Raw genomic sequence first — 25,944 nt, forward strand, 5'->3', positions numbered from 1 at the left:
AGGTGTGTGTATGTCCCTTGGATTCCTGATCCCTTTATAGATCTGTCTAGTGTTTGGCTGAAAATTGAGTCAGGGAGGTAAACGCAGATCCAAAAGTTGACTGTTGAATGAGAACCACAATCTCAGGGGTTCTCATAGTGGATTATTTGCATCATTATTGATCCTTCTGCAGTAGAAGAGGAGTCAGGGTGGCAGGGTGGTGGTTCAAAGCCATCAGCCACTCTGAGGATGAAATGATGAAGCTGTCTGTCACATACAGGTGATTGCTTTGGAAACCCTAGGGAACAGGCTTGCTCTGTCTTGTCTAGTTGCTTTGAGTAGGAATCTACTCAACCTGGCTGGGTAGCATCACATATATTTCCACAGATCAACTGATTGTAGGGTGAAATTAAAGGCTGGCAGGCCTTTTCCTCTGGATCTCCAGAAACAAAATATCAGGAAGACATTTGCCAATCCAGGAAGGAGCTGCTATCCCTAGCACAAAGACTATAAATACGATGGAGTCCTTCCTCACAGCCCTTGGTGTCACTCTGCCGAGCCTGCAATTTGCCACCAAACAGATGACTAGAAGGATATAAGGGTGCATAGATGGACAGAAGAAAGGGTTGGTGGGTGAATAAATGATTACATGGATGGTGGGGGGGGTGAATATATGAATGGATGGATGAATAGATAGATGGTAGATGAGTAAGGGAATGAGTGAGTGGATGTATGCACAAGGATGGACAGAGAGGCACAAATGGTGAAAATGGGTTGAAGGGTGAGTGGATAAACAGATTATGGATGTATAGGATGAGTGGGTGGATAATAAATGGATGGATGGATATACAATGGGTACAAGGATGAATAGATAGAAGGATGTAGAGATGGATTGAATGATGTGTTGATGGGTAAGTGGATGGTGTGTAACATGGATGTTGGATGGATAACTAGTATGATGGGAGGGTGGATAGATATCTGGGTGGGTGGTAGATAAATGTGTGAGTGGATTGGTGATGGGTAGATAGGTAGATGGTGAGTAAGTGAATGAATGGATGGGTCGATATACAAATGAATCGAAGGATGAGTAGAAGGAGAGTGGAAGAATGGATTGGTGGATGAATGAATACCAGGGTATAAGGATGGGTGGATGGATGTATAAATAAATATCTTGCTTGGTGGAGATGTTCACCAGAGATCACACACCATCTGAAAGTAGAATTCTCCTTCCTTAGAGCTACATAAGCCTGTGCACATGATCCTGATTTCAGTGGCATTTCCTCTCTCCTCTTGTCCTGGCCCTTCGACCAGGAAGCAGCTCAACCCTGTTACCTCCCCAGCACCCCCCACCCTTTTAGCTCCGGGCCCTCGAGTCTCGTCCCACACCAGGCTGTCACCTGGGCAATGAGGTCCTTGTGCTTCTTCATGAGCTCATTCAGGTCATCCTGGTCCTCATCGATGCGCTTCAGGAGATCTGCCCTCTCAAACTGCAGCCGGTACAATTGCTCATCCACCTGAAGGGAGGCAGGACAGCAGGGCGGAGGTGTCTTAATGAGAAACAGAGGGAGGCCTGCCTTTCTCTGCTAGAAGGTTGGCCATAGGTGTGCCACCACATGCTGTGGGTGTGTACCTGAGAAGGTGCCTACATGGAGCCCTGCATGGCCCTGTACAATGGCTATGAGTGCATATGTGTGTCTGTCCTGAGAAGGCATGTGACTGTGTGAATGTAGCATGGATGTGAATGGCTAGATATATGTGTGTAAGCCATCTGGGAATCTTTGTAGGCAGATCTATTTATAAATATGCCTGGAACATATATGTGGGCTTCAAAGCATTCAGGAAAATATGCTATTATCTTGGAATCCTATTTTCACACCACAGACATGTTGAATCCCCCTGGTACATGTGAGTGCAAAGCCCTAGGGTCTCCCAGAGACCAGGCACCTCGTCTTGTTCACAAGTCCATCCCCACACTAAGCCCCCTGCTGAGAACATTCATTCATCACAAGTAAATACAGGCTGAATGGATGGGTGGATCTAGATGTGTATATTTACATGTGTGCCTGGTGGCTTTGTATATGAATGTGTATGTTCCTCGGTTTGTGTGTGTGTGTGTGTATTTATGGGGCCATGTTCCTTTTTATTTAGTGTAAACAAAATTCTAAACAAAAGGACCCACTAGAATTTTCAGGCAAACTTCATCTCACACGTCTCCAAAGACACCTAAACTATTAAGATATTAAACTTTTTGAGACCAAATTCAAGTCAACCTGTATCTTACCCACTCTAAAGAAACAGAACCCGATTTTTACAATCTGAAAGAGCCATCCAAATTCACTGCCATTGAGTGATTCTGACTCACAGCGACCCTCTAGGATAGGGTAGAACTGCCCTTGTGAGTTTCTGAGACTGTAAGTCTTTATGGGCGTAGAAAGCCCCATCTTTCTCTTGTGGACTGGCTAGTGGTTTTGAACTGCTGATCCTGTGGTTAGCAGCTCAACACATAACCCACTAGGCTACCAGGGCACCTGTATAACAGATGCATCACATACGGCAACTTTTCCCTCATGTTTTCATTGAGTGAAAGCTTGCTCTAAATCACCGTGCCCTGATTTGATGGTGGTGCACAGTAGGGCCATAATAGATGGTGGGTCACCTTGTGGAAGTAAGTATGTGTGATCCCAGGAAAGATGTCACCACCTTGTCCTAACCTACATGAATGAGGGTGCAGTAACCTAACAGGAATGACCACCTTCCCTCTGGTGGTGGGGAGTGCATAGTAGGGGTGCACCATGTGCCTGAGAAATACTCAGGAGTGAGTAGGCTTGGTGCTTGATGAATACTTGTTTGACCAGACTCATTCTTAGAAAACATTAGGTGCATGGAGGATGAGTGCATCACATAGCCCTAGCACACAGTAGGTCTAAGTGCCCAGCAGGTATTCGGGCTGCTCCTTGCAGTAGTGAACACACAGTTGGCCCTTTCTCCTTCATGGTGCTCAGAGCATAGTGGGATATCTACACCCCATGGTGCTGAGTACACAGTAGGTGACTCCCTGTACCCATTCGTGAGTACTGATATAATGCCCGATCCTCCATGATGCTGGGCACCCCATGGCCCTCTAATAATGCTGTGCATATAGTATGTCCACAACAGCCCCCAAAGGCCAGTTGGCCCGGTTGCCCTTGGCGACAGGGAGGGGCAGGTACCAGGTTCTTGCTACGGCTCATGTTCTCCAACTCGCTGTGCATGCTCTCCAGGTCGGCGGTCAGCGCTTTCTGGGTCTTCAAGGCATCCTCGCACTTGACTTCGCTCTGCTGCAGCTGGATCAGGAGCAGGGTAAACAGAAAAGGCCTCGTGAAGCTACCTCCAAGAGGTTCTTTCCCTAGAGCCCAGCCCCAGCCCAGTGGCAGCCCAGCCCAATATTAGTTCAGCTCCAGGCCAAAGGCAACCCAGACCCAATCCAGTCCTAACCCAGACCCATCATAGCCCAGCCTTGCCCAGTATCTGTCCAGTCTTGCTCTCAGCCCAACCTAGCTCAGAACTGGCTCACCCCACATCAGTCCCAGCCCAGCCCAAATCCAGCCTAGCCCAGTCACAGTCTAACTCAAACCCAGCTTAGCCTAGTACCAGTCTAGTCCAGTACCAGTCCAGCCTAGTACAAGTCTAGTACCAATCTACTTCAGCCTACTACCAGCTTAGCCAAGCACCGGTACAGACCCTGCCCAACACAAGCACAGACCTAGTCCAGCCCAATACTCCCCACTCGACTATCAACCCAGAGTGGCCCAACCCAGCCCAGCCTAGCCCAATACTGTCCAACCCAGCCCAGCCCAGCCCCATAACACTACTTACAGGTAAGCTGGTTCACTTCCCACCCTAGGGAAGACAACATTTCTGCATCAGAGGGAGCCTGGCTCAGTGCCTGCATGGTACGACCCACACATGCCTGGGATATAAGGCAAGGCCATGTTCACTCCAGTGCCACGAGCTATTTCCCATTTCACTGGCCAAGGACTTGCTGATGCCCACTTTGTGCCAGGCCACAGGCCTGCAGAGAACAGGTAGCCTGGGCCTGCCTGCATGTGGGCTGGAAGCTCTCTGAGAAGTAAGGGTCCAGGGGCACTGGGCATGGGAGAAGTGGGCTGGGGCTTGTGGGGAGCTTCCTACACGAGGTGCCTTGATGTCAGATTGAAGAGTAAAAGTAGTAGGGGGTCTCAGAGAGCCTGTAGCCACCTCATAAATGCCACGCAAAGCTTCACAGGAGAGCCAACCTGCATTCAGCGCTGGCATCCATCTCCAGGATTGAAAACCACCAATGTGAACAGAATGTCTGCTCCTCACCATCCTATCTACCCACATGCTTCCTGGCAAAGCAGGGCATCCAGCGAGGGTGCTTCCTTATCTAGTGCTGGTGAAGGATCGTTTAAGTGCACAGACGGCTAAAAGAACAAGTCCATTGGGCTTGGAAGAAGTACAGCCACAATGCTCCGTAGAGGCAAGGATGGTGAGACTGTCTCACGTACTTCGGACACGTTGCCAGGGGAGACTAGTCCCTGGAGAAGGACTTCATGCTTGCTAAAGTAGAAGGGTCGTGGAAAAGAGGAAGGTCCTTCATGAGATGGACTGACACAGTGCCTGCAGCAATGGGCTCAACCATAAGAACAAGTGTGAGGCTGGCACAGGACCAGGCAGAGTTTCTCTGTGTTAAACGTAGGCTCTCTGAGTCAAGACCAACTCGATGTTACCTAATGAAAACAGCAATCCAGTCCTAGGGATAGTTACACACCAGGTCCCAGAAGGCAGACATCCCCACTGGAGAAAATTGTACATGGGCATAAGCCCTACTCCCTTCAGATCTGAGCCCTGCAATCTCTGTGTTGAAAATATTAGATGTCACTGAAGGAAAGCAGCCCTGGCTCAGGTAGGAATGGCATGGTATTCAGTCACAAAGCTCACGAGCCCCTGATCTTGTTGCCCTCTCTAAAACAGCAGGCCACTGCCTCCACAAAAGGGTTAATGATATGAAGTTGGGGGTGCTAAGACAGAAAAATGGGGTGGGTTGCAAGAGAGAGTCCCAGGAGGGAGCCCTGGTGGGAAAAAGGGATCAAGTGCTCGGCTGCTGACTGCAAACCAAAAAGCTGGTGGTTTATACCTGCCAGTAGTGCTGCTGCAGAAAGGCCTGGCGATCTGCTCTTATAAAGTCGACTGCCAACCTATGGAGCAGTTCCACTCTGTAACCTATGGGGCCTTCGTGAGGTGGAATCTCCAAGGCAGGCAGGGGGAGACTTCTAGGGAACCACATATGCATTTTTTGTGAGAAGCCATTGAGTTGATTCCAATTCATAGTAATCTTGTGCACAACAAAACAAAACACTGCCCAGTCCTGCCTTACAATTGTTCCTAGGCCTGAGCCATTGTGTCAATCCATCTCATCGAGGGTCTTCCTTTTTTTTTTTTTTTTGCTGTTGCTGTTGCTGCTCTACCAACCATGATGTCTTTCTCCATGGACTGGTCTCTCTTAACAATATAAGACGAAGTTTCTAAGGAGCACTGTGGCCATACTTCCTTCAAGACAGATCTGTCTGCCCTTTCAGCAGTCCGTGGTACGTTCAACATTCTTCACCAGCCCCATCATTCAACCGCATCCATTCTTCTTCAGTCTTCCTTATCCAATGCACAGGAGGTGATTGAAAACGCCATGGCTTGGGTCAGGCGTGCCTAGGAGGTGATTGAAAACTTTCACACGCACAGGAGGTGATTGAAAACGCCATGGCTTGGGTCAGGCGTGCCTAGGAGGTGATTGAAAACTTTCACACGCATAGGAGGTGATTGAAAACGCCATGGCTTGGGTCAGGCGTGCCTAGGAGGTGATTGAAAACTTTCACACGCACAGGAGGTGATTGAAAACGCCATGGCTTGGGTCAGGCGTGCCTAGGAGGTGATTGAAAACTTTCACACGCACAGGAGGTGATTGAAAACGCCATGGCTTGGGTCAGGCATGCCTAGGAGGTGATTGAAAACTTTCACACGCACAGGAGGTGATTGAAAACGCCATGGCTTGGGTCAGGTGTGCCTTAGTCCTCAAAGTAACATCCAACACTCTAAAGAGATCATGTGCAGCAGACTGGCCCAATGCAATGGTCTTTTGGCCTGTTGACTGCTGTTTCTCAGAACATTGATTGCGGATCAAGGCAAAACAAACTGCTTGACAACTTCCACCTTTTCTCTATTTATCATGATGTCGTCTATTGGTCTGTGAGGATTTGGGTCTTCTTGAAATGGAGTTGTAATCCACACTGAAGGCTGTAGACCTTGATCTTCATCAGCAAGTGCCTTGAGTCCTCCTCACTTTCAGCAAGCAAGGTCGGGTCATCTGCGGATCGCAGGTCGTTAGTAAGCCTTCCCGAGATTCTGGTGCCAATTTCTTCTTCATGGAGTCCAGCTTCTCTGATTACATGTGTATGTGTATACAGCTATTCTTGCTGACTGCCCAGGCCACAGAGTAAGTGCAGCTGCCCCAGGAACCCACGTACAAAAAATAAGGGATCCAAGGCGGAGGCTACCCCATGGACAACTGGCTACCTGCGGCCAAAGCCCACCTGGGGTCAAAGTGGGCAGAGGTGGTTCTCCTCAGAGGGTGTGATGCTCAGGACTCCAGCGCAGATGGTAGAATCACCCCAGGATAAAGGCCCGTAGGGGATTGGTGGCCACTCTGCCCAGAGCCACGTTACGGGCTTTACTTGTATCCTATTTCGTCCTCCGGTCTGACCTGTGAACTTCTCCGATCTACGTTGTGCATATGAGACCATCGAGGTTGGGAGCAGGAAGTGAGTGTGGAGCCGGGCTTGCCTGTCCTCATGGCCCTACACACTGCTCTTGTGTCTGGGTAACTCTGGTCCCACCCCCTACAGTCCAGCAGCTACAATCCTCAGAAGGCCCCAGAAGGATGCATTTCTGTAGCTGCGCTCCAGCAAAGGGGAACTGGGAGGACTATTTCCCGAAATGACTGGGAGGGATGGAGGCACAGCTAGGGAAATGAATTTGAGCAAGGGGAAGTCCCTGACATGGTCAGCGTATTAGTGATAGAAACGAGAGGCATACATGGCCTTATCTTCTTACAGGACCTCTGGAAGTGCTGGAAGATGGGGAGGAGACACGTGGCAGGCTGGCCCCCACTCATGGAGAAACCAGAAGCCTCTCTGAAAAGAAGGTAGGCAAACTACACCTGAAGTGTAGGTGTGAATGCAACATGTGCCGCTTTAGACAAGAGTGGCTGGGAAACCAAGGCAGCGTGAGGTGAGGATAAGAAAGGTGGTCAAGGTGACTGGATAGTCATGCAAAGATGAAGAGCGAAGAGAGTGCTGAAGGGAGAATTGGGAGAGGTAGTGTTAGAGGAGGAAGGAGGGGTGGGGTGATGATGCTGGAGAGAGGAAGGGGGAGGTGATGGCCAGGGCCAAGCCATGGAACGGGTGGCATCCAGGGCACATGTGTGCATCTTCAGAAGTACCAGGGCAGAGCAGGGTCCATGACACATTTGCCAACCATTGAGCTCATCCTCCTGGCCCAGGGTCTCATCAGCCAGAACCCAGTGGTCCTCAGAGTCACTGCAGAATAGAGGCTGTAATTTTAGCCGTCATCTAGTTGGACATGGTGCATGGTCCCAAAGTGCTCCCTCCTCACTTCTGGCTTCCTGGAGCAAGCCGATGTGAGGCCACTGAGCCCCGGGTACACATGAATTCAGAGAGCAGAGCCAATGGGGCCCCTCAACCAGCCCGGTTCTCAGCCCCTGCTGTTCCCCAGGCAGGACGTCATGGCCTAGCAGCTGGGTTTGGCATTAGCAGTCACAGCTGCTACGACTTCTCAGGGACCACTGTCAGTGCACTCTACCTGATCTAAGGAGACCTGGTAGTACAATGAGTTAGGAATTGGGCCGCCAACTGCAAGGCCAGCAGTGGGACCCCACCAGCCACTCCCAGGGAGAATGATTAGCCTGTCTTCTCCCCTTAAGGTTTAGACTCGGAAACCCTGTAGAGGACTGGTTCTCAACCTTCCTAAGGCCGTGACCCTTTCATACGGTTCCTCATGCTGTGGTGACCCCCAACCATCAAATTATTTTCGGTGCTACTTCAAAACTGCAAATTTGCTACTGTTATGAATCAGGCTACCCCTGTGAAAGGGTCGTTGGACTCCCAAGGGGGTCGCGACCTACAGGTTGAGAACCGCTGCTGCAGCGGCCATTCTGAGTGAGAACGGCGTGGGCCCAGGGTATGGGCTGGGGGCTTTATCTAAGGAGTCCCCGGAAGCACAGGGAGTTAAGTATGGGCTGCTAGCTGAAAGGTGGGCAGTTTGGACCCACTAGTTGCTCCATCGGCAAAAGATGAGGCAGTCTGGTTCCATAAAGATTAACCATCTCAGCAATCTTAGGGAGCAGTTCGACTCTGCCCTATAGGGGTCACTATGACTTGGAATAGAATTAGTGGTGTTGGGTCTGGGTGTTTGGGGCTTGGTGCTTATATTAGGCAGGGTTCTCTAGAGAAACAAAACCAGGACATTTATGATTTTATATGTATGTGTGTGTGTGTGGGTGTGTGTGTGTATAGATGTATATATGAGGATAGGTTTATACAGCGAGAAAGAATACAACAGCTAATTAGTCTACACAGAAGTACAGAGGGCTCAGTTCAACTCACTTCCGTGGAACAGTTAATACACTGGAAGTCCTTCAACTCATGGGGGCTGCCAGGTCCAAGGTCAAGGAAGCAGAGAGCAGAGTGCTCCCTTGGGCAAGGCAAGGCAAGGCAAACAGAGTCTGCCCACAGGCAGCAAGCAGCAGGTGGGTCACCAATAGTCAGTCACTTAGGAGCTTAGTGAGGCAGGCCCAGATGTGATATCGAACACAAGCAAAGCAAGGCGACAGGATCCACCAACCTCAAGCTCAAGTGATGTACACACCAGCAGCTTGGTGAAACAGGTCTTGAAGGATGCTCAAGCTTTAGAGACACGATCCGTGGATTGACGTGGCCCACAGGTTGTGAAGCTCACAGGTTGAGGCAGAGAACTAGCTAAAGCAGCAGCACCCTCCAGCATGCTCCAATCATCAGCGAACAAGAGAGATGGGGGCGGTCCATGCAGAACCATTTCTCTCTTTGCCCTCCAATCAAACTGTGACCTGATAAATCCCACCTGTTCCCATTGGCCAGGTTGCCACAATAAACCTAACGATCCCAGTACTTTATCTGCCTGGCTTCTTAAAATCCTCAGGATACTTCCAGGACGAAAGAGCTAACAGTAGGGTCATTTGATAGCTAGAGAAGGAAATGTATGCTCATGGAAGGGAGTGACCCCCTCTAGGTTACACAGCTGGTCCGTGAAATGACCAGCTTTCTCCATTCCAGAACCCAGGCTCTTAACCACTTTGGTCCACTGTCCTCATGAGAAGTCGCCCGCTGAAGTCTGACCACTGTGTGCCCTCAAGCCACTTCCAACTCACAGTGACCTGATGTACAACAGCATGAACCATGGGCCAGTCCTGTGCCATCCTCAATCACTGCTATAGCGGAACCCCTTGTTGCTGCCACGGTGTCAATCCACCTCCTTGAGGGTCTTCTTTGTCACTGACCCTCAACTTTACCAAGCATGATGCTCTTCTCCAGGGACTGGTCCCTTCTGATGACATGTCCCAAGGACTGAAGATGATGTCTCTCCACCCCTTGGTTCCAAGGAGCATCTGCTTTCACTTCCGTCCTTCGGGCCATTCATGGTCCATAGTCAGCATTCCTCGCCAACACCGCGATGCAGAGGCACCCGTTCTTCTCTGGTCTTCTGTAGCCACTGTCTGGCTTTCTCACGCACACCAGTTCAGAAACCAAGCCCACTGCCCTCGAGCGGTTTCTCCCTCACAGATCTTGGATCGTGTTTCTGGGAGTGCCGTCATTACAAGAGCAGACAGCCTCATCTTTTTCTCAAGGAGAGGCTGATGTGTGGGAACTGCCAGTCTTTTAGATAGCTAACATTAAAAACAGACAACACCTAAATTGAAACCTAAAACTCATTGCCATTGGGTCAAGTCTAACTCAGTTTGACTCATAGTCAGCTTGCTCCTTCCCATTTGTTCACTGACCTCTCATTGTGTCTCCCTACTGGGAGACCTAGCTGGCCGCACCGACAGCATCAAACCCCACAGCTGCCCATCACCTGCGCATGTGAGTTCATCTCCCATATCAAATTCCAGTCTCAGAAACTCAGAAGGGAAATTCTTGGCTGTCTTGGAGACTCACTGTGAGATGGAATAGACTCAATGCCCTGAGTTTGGTTTTCAGTTTGGATGCATGCTTAAAGGAGCCCTGGTGGCACAGTGGGTTAAGCATTGGGCTGCTAACCATAAGGTGGGGGGTTCAAACTGAACAGCTGCCCCTAGAGAGAAAGATGAGACAGGATGCTCCTGCACGGGCAAGTTCTCTGGTCTGGCGATAGACAAGTTCATCCCGCCAGAAGAGGACAGGAAGTCGGTATCACAAAGGGCCAGAGTCTGTGGCTCAGTGGGTATGAGCTTGGGCACTGGAGCTAGACCCGGCCATCTGCCTCTCAAAGCAAGTTACTTGACGTTGCTGGTGGTGCCAGGTACCTTGGATCACTTCTGATTGACATGTTCACCAGGATGAAACACGGCCCCATGCTAGCTACCCTCATCTTCAAGCCTGTACCCGAGACCGCTACTGTAACCAATATGTCACTCAACCTTGTGGTGCCTTGACTTTCTCATCTGCAAAACGGGGACAGTCACCAGCTCAACACCATGGGACCCGTGCAAGAGTGACACTGTAGGCTGTGTGTAAAGCCACAACAACGGTCACAGCCGCTGTTTGTCCCTTTCATCCCAAAGAAGGACTCCATTCAATGGTGAGGAAAATGCAGCCACGACGAAATAAGCTGTCCAAGCTCCACAGCCACCCTGGGCAGAGCCCCACACCTGCTATCCAAGCAGGAGGTTGAAAGTTCAAATCAACCCAGAGGAACCTTGGAAGGCAGGCCTAGTGATCAACTTCTAGAGGGGACAATCACTGAGATGGAGTGTGCTTGATGGCCACTGGCAGAGAGGGGCGGCGGAGAGGAAGGAAGGCCCAGCCATCCATCTTAGAAAATATCAGCCACTGGAAACGTTCTGGAACACAGTTCCAGTCTGACAGACATGGGGTTGCTGTGTGGTGGATTCTACTCAGTGGCAACTTATAAAGAGGTAGGAGGCGTCCCCCCAAAAGCAGCCATTTAAAACCCTCTGGAGTATGATTTTTATTCCCACATACACAGAGTCGCTGTGCACTGGAATCTCCTCAACGTGCACTGGTAAAGAGGCTAGGAAGAAAGGTCTGGTCATTGAGTTCCGAAAACCCAGCCACGGAAAACGGTAGCGAGCACAGTTCTACTCTGATATTCATGGGCTCTATCAGGGTCAGAATGGGCTCGACAGCACCGCTGCAGGCCCTCAGGCTCGCTGGCCGACCAGGGCGACTGGGTTGTTTGGATGAAGAGAGGAAGGTGCGGAGCCCAGAGGCACTCACCCAAGGAGGGCCCGCTTTTAACAGGCTCTGGGCTGCCGACATGTCATCTTGATTCCCTGCTGGGAGAGTCTAAAACAATTAGACTTCAGGGAACAGGAGAAGCACAGGACGGCTGGGCATCTGAGTAGCCCACTGCCCATCACATCCTGGTCAGAGCTGTTTGACGGATGGTTTTATGAGGCCAGTATGCCTGAGCTGCCATGAAACACTTTGAAAATGACTCTCCTGCCACATGCTCTGGCAGATTTCCGAGAGCAGGGAGGACTGACAACTGACTGAGAGGGCTGATTGGTGTTTGTTCTCTGGCCTCAGTGACCAACATGACCACAAGGATCCCAGGTGTTAGCTGGCACCACCCACGTTTGGGCAACAAGTTGGTCCCTAGGTTGGGGGCACATACAGTCTCGTGCTCTGCTACTGTGGGGTTGACAGCTCACATTCACCCAAAGGCACCTCAGAAGAAAGGCCGGGTGATCTACTTAAAAAATAAATAACTTCATTCACCCATTGCCATCACATTAATTCTTACTTTATACTCCTATAACATCCCAGTGTCAGAAATCCACAGGGATAGTTCCAACATGTCTTATAGGGTCCCTGAAAGTTGGGATTGACTCAAGGAGAGAGAGGAGAGAAAGATGCAGAATGGGGACCTGATGCAAAGGGCTTAAGTGGAGAACAGAAGCTTTGAAAATGATAAGTGCAATGAATGTACAGATGTGCTTTACACAATTAATGGATATATGTATGGATTGTGATAAGAGTTGTATGAGCCCCTAATAAAACATTTTTTAAAAGATGCAGAATGGGAGTTGAGAGTGGCTCTTCCCACCAAGAAGTAAGAGTTGTCTGCCTACGGGAAGCTGGGCAGTTGAACAAGACACACCCTTTTGACATAATTGGCCTTGATCGAGTCAAGCCTGAAAGCCATCCTAAATTTCACTTTTTTCAGATACTTAGGCCAGTAGCTTCTCTTTTCCAGCTAATGATTGATGGACTTAGGTTGCTGTCAGCTGCCAAATACAGACACTTGTAAATGGCTAGATAATGGTAAATTTTATGTTGTATTTTACCAGCAAACCCTTATATCTTAGTGGTTACACACTAGGCTGCTAACCACAAGGTCAGAAGTTCGAACCCAGCAGCTGCTCCCTGGGAGAAAGATGAGGCTCTCTAGTCTTGCATAGAGTTACAATCTTGGAAACCCACAGGCCGTTCTGCCCTGTCTTTTAGGGTGGTTATGAGTCAGGATTGACTCCATGACAGTGAATTTTGAGTGAGTGTATTTTATCATAGGAAGACAAACAAATACACCCTCCCAGTGCTGGCGGGTCCATTTTGACTCATAGATTCCGATCCTGTAAGACAGAGTAGGACTGTTCCTTAGGATTTCCAAGGCTGTCCCGTCTTCACAGGAGCAGAATTTTCCACTTTCTCCATTAGAACAGCTTCTGAATTGCTGACTTTCCAGTTCAAAGGGCAATGCTGAATGTACTCTGCAGCCAGGGTTCCCTATTAGAATATCAATCTCTCTCTCTCTCTCTTTCTCCCCCGCCCTCCCTCCTCCCTCTCACCTTTCAGCTTGCTCAGTGAGGGCAAAGAAGAATGTCTCTTTAGGCCCCAAGGTTTCAGCCCCTGCCAACCCACTGGATGTTCAGTATCACTCTAGCCCACCTCCACCCTGCATGAAAGGCATCTTTGTTTGATGCACACGCCAAATGCAGCCTGCAGAGCGGAAGTGACTTGTCCAAGGTCAGGCTCCAGTTGGCCTGCCTCCAAAGCCATCCAATTCCTGGGCCAGCACAGCTCCCACCCACCCCCGCCATGCACCCCCACCCCCACCCACATACAAGTCTCCCTGTATTGCTAAATTCATCCCAAATACTCTCGCCAACACCCACCACCCTCCTCTGTTCATTCAGCCCATTGGGATTCCCAGCACAAATCCATGCGCTACAAGCCAATGAATAGCACCGCTTTCCTATGCAAAGCCATCTGCTGGCTTTAAATACCTGGGTAAAATGTTTGCTTTGGACTGATTAAGCTGTGAGATGGGTTGGCTAGACATAGGGGATGAGGGGGAATGCCATCGAGGGGGCAGGACCTGCATTTCTGGGTCTGGTAGAACAACTAAAGCAGGATTTAAGAATACTGCACGACAAAGAACCAGAGGGACACATCCTGTTTAAGAAGTGGTGGCCTCAGGGAGTTCATATCAACACAGGCCCGGGCCCCCCCCCCCCGCCCCCAGCAGTGCAGAGTCTCCACCTGCATTCAGCTAGGAAGCTTTGCCACGAGAGATTTACCAAACGCTTAAACGCAAACGGCTCAGATATCAACGCGTTATTAAATGCAAATGTATTTCAAATGTCAGGCTAGGCCCGTCTGGCTCAAAAGTGTAATGAAAGTGACCTTGAGGAGAGATAGGCAGAAACTATCTGGTGGCCCAGTGGGTTAAGCGCTGGACTGCTAACCACAAGGTTGGTGGTTCAAACCCTTCGGAGAAAAATGAGGCAAAGAGTTACAGCCTGAGAAACCCCAGGGAGCAGGCCCTATTCCTCTAGGGCCTCTCTGAGTCAGAACAGACTCCGCGGCAGTGAGCAGGTCACTCACTGATAGAATTCTCAGCTTCCACAAGAAAGGTCTGGACTTGACTCCCAAGCAGCACGCCTTGTATGCAGCCACCACTCAACTGTCAATGGTAGCTTGAGTGTTGCCATGATGCTGAGCAGATTTCAGTGGTACTTCTAGACTCAGGGAGATGAGGAAGAAAGGCCTGGTGATCTGGGCATAAGTCAGGGAAAACTGTAGGGATCACCTGAGCTGCAACCCACCATGAGAATAGTGTACGACCCAGAAACATCTTGTTGGGTTGTGCATGGGACTCTGTGAGTCAGGGACTAGCTTAAGAGCCCCCAAAAGAAAAGCCTACACCCTGGATTTTTTATTTCAAAGATGTAGCAATACGCTAAACAGCCTGACCTTCTTCGAGGGGCCCATCTTTTGCTTATTACTCTTCCTGAATGTCTCTCTCTCCACTTTCTTCAGAGTTAGAATACTCCCATAGAGAATCACCACTCTTTTCTGTTGCCACCCTCTGCGGTGGCTGGCTTGTGGTCGTGTGGGTTGATACACCAGCATAAGTTCAAAGACAATAGAGTCGCCCATGGTCGGTAGGTTTCCGCGGAGCTAACAGATGAAGAGAGACTTGGGTGGGGTACAAACCCACCCAAGGGGAGGGTATTGTTTATATCTCCACAAGGAAAGAGGGACCAGACTTCAACCCAGTGCTCCAAGATGTGAATGCAACATACCGGCATCGAGTAGGGAACCAGTGGAGAGATCTGAGGGGCCGGCCCAATCCCAACTTCATAGACACCTGCCCCTCCCACCAGAAGAAATTACTATTTCCCATAATCATTAGGATATGGGAAACCTTGTATCTTGCAGGTTCCTGTGCACCCTAATTGCATGAAACAATGGAGCTTTAGTATCTTCCTGTGTTTCACATTGAGTTGGTTGGATTGTTGTCTCAACCTGGCTGATAAACACAGGTGGGGTTAATTGAAGGGCAGAGGTATACATGGCTCAGTGAGCCTTGCCTTTCGAGATCCAGGGTCTCTTGCTTTGTGAAGGTCAGTCCAGGGTGAAGTTGCCTTAGCCAGTTACTGCTATTGCTTCCATGGCTCACTTCCTGCATGACATCTCTGAGCAGAGGACACATGGACCTACCATGATGCAGCCCTGGGTGCCAGGCAGCCCTGTGGAGACCCTGCCAAACCTGAGATGACTACTCTTTCACTGACTTGGCTTTCCCCCTACAGTCGGGAAAATTTTGTCTCTTTTGTGAGATGGAGGGAGGCTGTGGATCTGTGACCAAAATAGGGGATAATTTTGGGCTTGTTAGCTTGGTCAGCTCTGGGTAGGATGTGCACTGGTACAGGTAGGAAATGGAAACACAGGGAATCCAGGACAGCTGAACCTCTCAGGACCTGTGGTGAGAGTGGCAATACTGGGAGGGTGGTGGGAAGATAGGGTGGAAAGGGGGAACCAATTACAAGGATCTACGTATAACCTCCTCCCTGGGGGAAGGACAACAGAAAAGTGGGTGAAGGGAGACATTAGACAGTGTAAGACATGACAAAATAATAATAATTTATACATTATCAAGGGTTCGTGAGGAATGGAGGATAGGGAGTGAGGGGGAAAATGAGGAGCTGATCCCAAGGGCTCAAGTAGAAAGCAAATGTTTTGAGAATGATGAGGGCAACGAATGTACAAATGTGCTCGACACAATGGATGGATTGTGATAAGGGTTGTATGAGCCCCCAATAACATGATTAAAAAAAGAAGAAGAAAAGCCTGGGGATCTACTTCCCCAAACTAGCCAATAGAAACCAAATAAATCACAACAGAATGCTGTCCAATCTAGTGCTGGAAGATGAGTTCTCTAGATTGGGAGACCCCCAATGGGTGGTTGGAACAATGGCCTTGAGCAGACCATGGTCATGAAGATGGCTCATTCTTGGTCTAGTCATGATCCCTTGTATTCACAGATGATGCCACAGCTACCTACAGCAGCAACTCTATGAAATGATTACTGTGTGTGTGTGTGTGTGTGTGTGTGTGTGTAGGAGCCCTGGTGGTGTAGTGGTTATATGTTGGACTGGAATCCTCAAGGTCTGTAGTTTGAGACTATCACGTTTTCTGCAGAAAAAGACAGGGTTGTCTACTCCTGTAAAGAGTTACAGTCTCAGCAGCTCACATAGGTAGTTCTACCCTGTTCTATAGGGTCACTATGAGTCAGAATTGACTCGATAGCAGTGAGTTGGAAATTTGGGGATATAATATATACATAGTTTTATAGAGAGAGTTATATATTTATATGTAATATATAATGTATATGTATGTTTCATTTGCAATGTGTATCAACTCTATGAAATGGGTATTTTATCATGTATCTATTTATTTATTTATATTTAATCAATGTGTGTGTATTTCCTTATATTCATTTGAAACATGTTAGCAACTATGTGAAATGGGTGGTTTTTATCCCTACCCAAGGCTCCTAGATGCACAAAATGAGGCTCAGAGAGGTTAGTTCACTTGTCAGTGTCTCCCAGCCAATCCGTGGTGGATGGAGCCAAGGCCTCAGCCAGTGTTGATTCTCAAAAGCACGCGTCAGGCATATGTCTTAAGTCTGTTTGTTTGGAGGCTGCAGAATCCCTCCTCTTTTTATATTATGAAATTTCAGACCTACAAGTGGAACCTGTTCCTGGATCAAGGGGCAGTTGTGCAAACACAGCTAGGGACCACTGCTTGATTTAGAATCAGGAAAGGTATGTGGCAGGGCTGTGTCCTCTCACCATACTTGCTCAATCTGCACAATGTAGAGCAAATCTTCCGAGAAGTTGGAGTATCAGAAGAAGAACGCGGCCTCAGAATTGGAGGAAGGCTCATTAACTTGAGATATGCAAATACAACCATGCTTGCTGAACGTGAAGAAGACTTGAAGACCTCCTGATAAAAATCAAGGAGTGCCTTGGATTACAACTCAATGTAAAAAAGGCCCAGATCCTCACAACTGGATTGCCTCCCAAGAGGTAACATCAATGTAAATGGAGAAAAGGTTGACATTGTCGAGGATTTTGTCTTGCTTGAATGGAAAATCAATGCTCATGGAAGGAGCAGTTAAGAGTTAGAAAGATAGACTGCATTGGGTCAATCTCCTGCACAAGACCTCTACAGAGTGCTGACTCTTTTAGAATCCTCAAGGAGGTTCCAAGGACTAAGAGGACTATAGCCCAAGCCATTGTATTTTCAATCACTTTCTGTGCACGTGAAAGCTGGACCTTGAATAAGGAAAGCCAAAGAATGATTGATGTATTTGAACCATGGTATGGGTGAGGACTATTGAAAGTACCATGGATTGCCAAAGGAGCAAACACAACTGTCTTGAAAGAGGCTGTCCCAGAATGCTCCTTAGAGGCATGTTGTCAGGAGATGTTAGGCTCTGGAGAAGGACATCATGCTTGGTAAGGTAGAGAGGCAGCAAAACAGAGGAATGCCCGTGACAGATGAATTGACACAGTGGCTGTGACAATGAGTTTTAATAAAGGAACAAATGTGAGGATGGTGCAGGACCAGGCAGCATGTCCTTCTATTGTAGATAGGATCGCTATGGGTCAGAACCAATCTGAAGGCACCTTACACCACCACCACCTTCTCCCATGACTCAACAGACTTTCCAAACTTCCAACCCCCTGCTCCCAAACCCCCCTGAAGGATTTGGAGCAAAGTTGATTCTTCAATCTCATGCACAGAGGAACTACAATAGTATAGTAGGGCTTTAAAAGAAACCACAAAGACAAAATGGTTGCTATCACATGGACTCGATTCAGAATAGAACTGTCCTCCACAGGGTTTCCTAAATGCTGTTGGCAAAGCAAGAGTGCCAGGCCTTTCCTCCAAGGTGCTTTGAATGAACTGTGTGGTAGCTACACAATTTCATGTGACATTGATAAATAAAGTGTAGCGGCGGAGTCTAGCCTGTCAATCAGGTCACAGCCTAATCATGCCTCCTTGTGGGTGGGGCCTTCTCATAAAGAGGGTCCTGGAAACCTCCTCTCGGTCTGCCTTCCCCTTCCTGTCAAGGAGCCACGCTGAGGCCTGTGTGAGCTCTGTGATGTGGCCACCACCATTGGATCCACACAGCTCTGCACCCACCAGCCTACGATCTTCCTGCATCGTGCATCATTGCATGTGGCTTGGTGGGTCTGAAGAGGGACTTATGGACTTGTATCGAACTTATGGACTTGCGTTCAAATGGACTGGGATGTTTTCCTGATATATAAGGCTTCTTGCTATAAAGTTCTTTTACACATATATGGGTGTCCCTGGGTTTGTTTTTCTTGTCAATCTGGTCTTACCCAAGCTGTAACCTTTTCATGAACAGCTGACCTTGCTGGTCGTTAAAACCAAAGAGCCTTTAATATTGTCTGCTGCTAATCACATGGTCAGCAGGGGAAAAGACCTAGACATTTTCTCTTGTAAACATGACCGCCCAGAAACCCTAGGGGGAAGTTCTACTCTGTCCAATAGTGTCGCTAGAATTCAGAATCCACTAACCCCAAACTAAACTCAGGTCAGTGTGCTAGCGGTCCAAGATGGGCTCCAAAAGAAGATAATGCTCAAGCTCAAGTTCAGTGAATGAACAGCAGGTCTGCCTGCCCAAAGGGCCTTGAGAGGCGAGCACAGGGCAGAGCTTTCCTACAGAGGCGAGGATGGAACCCCCAGCTTATACCGCATCTAACCTGGGGCTAGTGGGGAGATCATCCGAAGGGGAGGGGCTAGCCAGGGCTCTATGGTGGGTCAAGTTCAGGGGAAAAATAGTTTCCATTGGGTCAACACTAACCTTGGTCTCCTCCAGGGGTGTCAGAGTAGAAGTGGATTCCATTGGGTTTTCAATGGCTGTTCTTTCAGAAGTAGATCACTAGGCCTTTCTTCCAAGGCACCCCTGAGTGACCTTGAACGTCTAATGTTTCTGGTTCATAGCTGAATGTGTGAACTATTTATACCAACCAGGGGCCCCCAAGTTTGGGCACTTGAACTTAATTCTGAACACAGCAGGATGCCAAGACCGATGGTGGCTTTTGATTACAGAAAATCAGGGTGATTTGGAAATTTTTAAATTTTTCTGTACATAAGTCCAGTGGAAGATAGATTACTGGGATGAAGCTGGAGCATGGCAGCTCAGTGGGGGAAACAAGCAAAAAAGGTAGGGGGGGCATGCATTAAGGAGCCTGAGTAGGGCAGGGTGGGGTCAGAAGGGAGAAGCTAAAAGAGCTATTTAGGGCGTTGAGAATTGTCAATGACTTTGTTCTCAGCTGGAAAAAGGAATAAGGTGCCCGTCTTGGACTTAGGCAAACAATCCAAGAGTTCAGTGAAAAAAATAATCCTCCGTTTAATCACAATGAAAATCAAATAGTAAGAATTTTGGGGGACACAATGAAGGGCAAAGGCATAGGTAAATGAAATAAACACACAAACAAGCAAATGACAACACCACCCCAGTGACACGGCCATCAGGTGCCCACACCTGCACTTCCCAGGTGTTAATTCTACACAGTGATTATTTCAATTATAGTGCTGGGTGCTGGGCTTGCTGCTGTCTCCACACTTGTTTGTTTGTTTGCAGTCAAAACCTTCCCTGGGAATTACTTAGTAATTGGTGCCTAAAGAACAGGTGCCGTTAGATGGGCCCTGCACCTTGCCTACACCTTGCTGTTCCAGAGGTCTCATGGAGCAGTGAGCCCAGAACCCCACAGCTGTCAATGACCGGTGCTGATAAGAGGGGTTGGGAGGCCAGTGGGTCCACCTCAACCTCAAAATAAGTTCCAAACTCACTGCCATGGAGCCAATTCCGATTCATGTCACCCAGTGGGACGGAGTAGAACTGCCCTATGGTTTCTTTTAATGGGAATAGATAGCCTCATTTTTTGCCTAGTGGCTTCAATTGATTGACTTTGGGGTTAGCAGCCCAATATGTAACCTACTATGCCACTGGGTAGCCTTAGGCTTTTGAGATTCCGGTCGCATCCAGCACTTGCTATGTGTTGCACCTGTCCAGCACCCTGGGACCAACTTGTCCCCACAGGAACTCGGAGGCTGCAGAAAGCAGGCATTTCCACCAAAAGCATATTGTCCTTGTTGCCCATTGCACTGGGTCCACTTTAACCCTTATGCCCTGTGTCACTGGCATGGTCACCAGCCAGAGTCTACTGTGAAGCCCAATGATGGCCATGTGATCAGGGACCTCAACATGACTCCAAAGTCATATAGTTCATTCAGCAACAGAAGCAGCATTCAAAACTAAGAGACCTGACCCCTGGCCCTCTCTCCTCTCTTGTGTCCATATTGCCCCAGGTGGGGGTGCGGGGTTCCTCCTGTGTTGGATCCTCTTTTATGAACTGACCTGCACCAGGGCTCACAGCGGGTGGGGGCTTTAGATGTTGTCAAGTTGGTTCCGACCCATAGCGACTCCATGTACAACAGAACAAGACACTGCGTGGTCCTGTGCATCATCACGCTTGTGCTTACTGGGCACACTGTTGCAGCCGCGCTGCCCACCCATCTCATCTAGGGCCTTCCTCTTTCTGCCGCCCCTCAACTTTGCTATGCGTGAGGTCATTCTCGGGGGACAAGTCTCTTCTGATAACATGTCCAAAATACTTGAGAGGAAGTCCCCACCCTCAACCCCCCTTGCCTCGAAGGACAATCTTGGTCATACTTCTTCCAAGACAGAGCTGTTTGTCCTTTTGGCAGTCCGTGGTATGTTCAGTATTCTTCCCCAGCACCAGCATCCCAGTGCACTGGTTCTTCTTTGGTTTTCCTGATCCAAGTTCAGAACCAAAAGGATGCTCTCAGGACAGTCAGGGAGAGGGACAAGGTTCTTTGGATTCTGGCAGCTGGACTAGAACGGCACTGCATAGGGTTTTCAATGACTGATGTCTGGAAGTAGATCGCCATCCCTCCCTCCCCAGACCCTTCTCAGTGGACTGGAGCCTTTGGGAGCCAAGTATGGGTACTAAAAGGAAACCCTGTCTGCCTGACAGATTACTTGTGAATGCGCTGGTGGAATCCGCCACGATCACAAGCTTCTGATAGCCTCTCGGTTCAGTAGCCTCCTGCATCTGAGTCCTTTCTCTACACACATCTGCAAGGATGGAATCTAGCGGAGCTTCCTTCTAGAAGCTTCTTCTGCTTCTCAGCCAACCAGAAGCTCCTCCCTATCATTTCAGACACAGCTGGAGCCACCCCTCCACCCCGAAGCAAAGTCAAAGGCTTCCTCTTTCATGAAACCCAGGCACTGCTGCCGTAAATGGCAGGCATGGGATCTGCGATGGGGGAGGGGAGGGGATGTGGGGGTCTTCAGGGACCTTCGAACCCCGAGAAACCTGGCCTCAGGTTATCCTCACATAGTATCCCTACAAAGGAAATGAAAATACACCCCATCACGCGCCCCTTGGGCAGTTACCCTTTCTCTGGCTGACTGCCCTTCTGATAAGCAAGCTCTGCTTTATCTCGGGGGTTCCCTGGGCTTCCCTGGCTCCTCAAAAGCTGGCGACACCCCACCCTGGAGGAAAGGGTTCCAGGAGGTCACATCCTTTACCCAAGATCACAGCACTATCAGATGGTGGCGTCAAAAAGAAGTCTTGGTGATGTAGTGGGTTATGAGTTCAAAACCACCAGTTGCTCCATGGGAGAAAAGACAAGGCTTTCTACTGGTGTCAAGAGTTAGTCTTGGAAACCCACAAGAGCCCAGTCTACTCTGTTCTATGGACTCACTATGAGTCAGAATTGACTTGCTGGCAGCGGGTTTCATTTTTGGAGAGTAAAAACAACAACAGCCCCAGGGTCACTGAGCAGAGGCCAACTCAACACCGCCCTGTACAGGGTTTCCTAGACTATGACTTTTTATAGGAACAGACCTTTCTCCTGTGGAGCTGTGGGTGCTTTTAAACTGACCACCTTGTAGTTAGCAGCCCACTTCTTAGTCCACTGCATCACCAGGGAGCCTTCCACAACAAAACATCACAAAACACACTCATTGCCATTGAGTCAATGCCAACTCACAGCGAACCCAAAGGGCCGCCCCCTGTGGGGTTCTGAAACTAACTTTTTACAAGAGTGGAAAGCCTCATCTTTCTCCCATGGAGTGGCCGGTAGTTTCAAACTGCTGACCTTGTGGTTAGCCCAACATGTAGACACTGTGCCAGATCCCCAAATTTCCTTCTTCATAAAACAGCTTGCAGAACACTCAGAGCTACCTTGCTCAGTGCACCTCCTGGTCACTTCCCATAGCTGCAGAATAGGCAGGAGCCAGAAAGAAGAGGCAGAGAGCACAGCGTTTGGAGCACTAGGATGTGGGTTCGAGCCCAGCTTCACCGAACTCAAATAAAAAGCCCCTTGAGCAGCCCTGGAATCCTCTGAGGTGGCTTTGCTGACCACCAAAGCGGCATGAGACTCTGTGAGTCCCGATGAGTACCCAGGTGCCTTTGAGTCAATTCCATCTCACAGTGACCCCATGTGTGTGCCAGAGTAGTGCTGTACTCCCTAAAGGCTACCAATGGCTGGCTTCTTTTTTTTTGGGGGGGGGGATGAGGGAGGGGTGGACATAGAATGGCAGGCCTTTCTTCTGAGGTACCTCTGGGCAAACTCAAGCCACCAACCTGCTGTTTAGCACAGGGCATGGCCCCTCCTCCTTGGCTTGAGGCATGTGAGGATTCTATTGATCTGTCCTATTATCTGTCTGTCCTTTTTGACAGGTTTCATGAAGAGACAGGAGCATATGTTTTATGCTCACCCGCTACACCCCTGGCGATGAGCCCTGGTGGCATAGGGGTTACAAGTGGGGCTGCAAACCACGGGGTCAGCAGTTTGAAACCACCATGAGAGAAAGATGAGGCTTTCTATTCTCATCAAGAGTTACAGTGTCAGAAACCCACAGGGGCAGGTCCACCTTGTCCTATAGGGTCATTGTCAATCGACGGTGACTTGAGGGCAGTGAGTTTGGTGATGCTGTCAGTTAAGCACTGGACTGCTAACCACAGGGTAAGAAGTTCGCACCAACCAGCCACTCTGTGGGAGAAAGATGGGGCTATCTGCTGCCGAGAAATTCAACAGCTTCAGAAACCCTGTATCACGTCACCAGGAGTCAGACAGGCCCACTGAGTCCAATGGGTGTGATGGGTCAGTGCTCAAATGCTAACCAAAAGGTTTAGGGTTCCACCTTTACGTCTTCTCCAGAAACTAACTGGTCTCTCCTGATAACACATCCCAAGTGCATGAGACAAAGTCTCTCTATCGTTCTAAAGAGCATTCTCACTGTCCTTCCAAAACTAGACCTGAGCTTTTCTGGCCACCCATGATACTTTCAATGTTCTTCACCAGTACTGTAGTTCACATACATCCATTCCTCTGACTTCTTTACTCGTTGTGTAGCTCTCACATGCATAGGGAGTGATTGAAAATACCATGGCTTAGTTACCGTAACAATTGCTGTTAGGTGCCATCAAGTTGGTTCCGACTCACAGTGACCTGATGTACAACAGAACAAAACCCCGCTGTAAAGATAACAGCTTAGGAAACTCCACTGAGCAGTTGTCTTCTGTCACTGGAGGTGGCTCAGAGTCAGAGTGGACTTGACAGTCTCCCCAAAACAACAGCAATCTAGTGCATCAAACACTGTAGGCGATGCCTAAATGTTTGGCGAATGATTGCATGAATGAATGAAGGAAGGAAGGCACAGAGGAGTAGAGTCACTCTGCTCAGTGCCCTCCAGGGCAGACCTCAGTCAGCAGCAAACTTAGTTTTGCCACCTGTCCCCTCCCCCAACAGCTCCCTCTGTCTCTGTCCCTGGAGCCCAAAAGGCAAAGGACAAAGAGCACTCATCAGAGAGGCGACACGGTCATGCCCAATGTCATCTCGGTTTTATTTGATTAGCTCCGGCACCAGCATCCAGGACACGTGTGCTGGGAGCCAAAGCTACTGTACCCTGACCTCTGGTCCAGGCAATCCCATCCTTATGCCGATTTCCATGACAACAGCCTCAGAAAGCCAAGGCTTGTGAATTTCCTTTGATGGGAGCCGGATGCAGAGGCAGGGGGAAAAGAACTTGGAGAAGAAGGAGGCTCTTTGATTCTGCTCAAGGCTCCTGCATTAAATACCATGATTTCCCAAGAACACACATTTTAACCCTGTAGAGGGAGAGAGCTGGGCAACACTAATGAGAGAGAGAGAAAAAGAAACATAACCACTGTGGTCCCTTTTCAAAAGCATGCCCCTGTGTGGGGCCAGGCAGAGCTGGCTGGGGTCCTGGGTGTCTGCACTTTTTAAAAGGAAACTGGCAGGTAGGGTATGGGGTCCTCTGCTAAGTGGAATGCAGAAACCCTAGAGGCCAACTGACTCCAAGCCAGGGATGGAGGAGGAAGTGACGATGGCAATGTTACCATAAGGTGGGTGGTAAATGAAGGGGTGGACTAGTTCAAAGGCAGGGAGGGGCTCAGAAGAGGGTCACTGTGCGTGTTCCCTAGGGACACAGGGTCACCCTTGCCCTTGCCAGCTCGTCATGGGGCAAGAACCAATCCAGAGTCCTGCTTAATCAATTTGCTTGGAGATCTCCTTCACCAAGCATCTCACTACCTTGCTAGGCACTGACCCATTCATACCATTCTCTACCAGCTACCCTTGACCATGCTGCCTGCTCCCTGCACAGCCAACCATCATGTCCTCACTGCCTGCTCCCTGCATAGTCACACCACCATGTCCTCACTGCCTGCTCCCTGCACAGCCCACACCATCATGTCCTCACTGCCTGCTCCCTGCACAGCCCACACCATCATGTCCTCACTGCCTGCTCCCTCCACAGTCACACCACCATGTCCTCACTGCCTGCTCCCTCCACAGTCACACCATCATGTCCTCACTGCCTGCTCCCTGCACAGCCCACACCATCATGACCCCAATGCCTGCTCCCTGCACAGCCACACCATCATCCAATGCATGTTCCCTGCATAGCTCACACCATCATATCCCCCGAGGTCCCCCTCAGCTCCAGCTCTGGCCTCACTGCATCCATCCTTGGACTAGCTGGGGATAGTGGAGTCTGTGAGATCTGGGTTCAAATCCACATGCTACTGCTTTCTATCTATGTGATTGACTTGGTGCTAGTCAACTCCCTTCTGAGTAACTCAAACCCTTGACAGAGAGAGATGAGGATCTGCCCTTCTATGTGCTACCCAGAGAATATAGCAAAAAATAACTGTGTACATGGTGGGGACTCCTGATGGCAATAGTCATGGTTTGATATGGTATCATGATCAATATCATTATTATTCCTCAATGGAATACCTCTTGTTGGTTCTTATCATTATTATTAGGATTAGGTTTCATATTATTAGCATGCTTACTGTTTGTTTTATACCCATCCCTGTTGGCCACAAGGGTGTGGGCACACACCTACACACTTATATTGTGATCACAAGGCCTTGCCCAGGCCCTGAGGGTTACCATTCTGCTTCATCTCAGAAAACTAAACAAGCCAAACCAAACCAAAACAAACTCACTGATGTCAAGTCCATTCTGACTCACAGCAACCCTGCAGGACAGAGCAGAAATGCTTCTTAGGATTTCTGAGACTGTCAATGTATCCAGGAACAGACAACCCCATCTCTCCCCTGTGGAAGAGCTGTCTTGTAGTTACTAGCTCAAAGCTCAAAGCTCAACCCACTGTGTCATCAGGGCTCCTGCTCATCACCTTTCACCTTGCTTTAACTCTCAAAGTCCCAATGTCCCCAAGTTGAGAGCAGCGTGGCAGCCATGCTCCCAGCTAGGAGCAGGCCAC

At 49.2% G+C, this 25,944-nt stretch overlaps 1 protein-coding gene across 1 annotated transcript in view; it reads right to left on the minus strand.

Annotated features, from left to right (window-relative positions):
• Positions 1–1,307: 1,307 nt before the first annotated feature.
• The window catches only part of LOC142428565 (unconventional myosin-XVIIIb-like), a 181,796-nt gene continuing 157,159 nt past the window's right edge, over positions 1,308–25,944 (minus strand). The window contains exons 29-30 of the mRNA XM_075533417.1: positions 3,189–3,302; positions 1,308–1,493 (exon numbers count right to left, since the gene is read on the minus strand). Coding sequence (XP_075389532.1) covers positions 1,308–1,493; positions 3,189–3,302 — 300 coding nt within the window. The remainder of the gene's footprint in view (positions 1,494–3,188; positions 3,303–25,944) is intronic.

Source organism: Tenrec ecaudatus, chromosome 16 (assembly GCF_050624435.1).
Source record: "Tenrec ecaudatus isolate mTenEca1 chromosome 16, mTenEca1.hap1, whole genome shotgun sequence".
In the NCBI taxonomy this organism is placed as follows: Eukaryota; Metazoa; Chordata; class Mammalia; order Afrosoricida; family Tenrecidae; genus Tenrec; species Tenrec ecaudatus.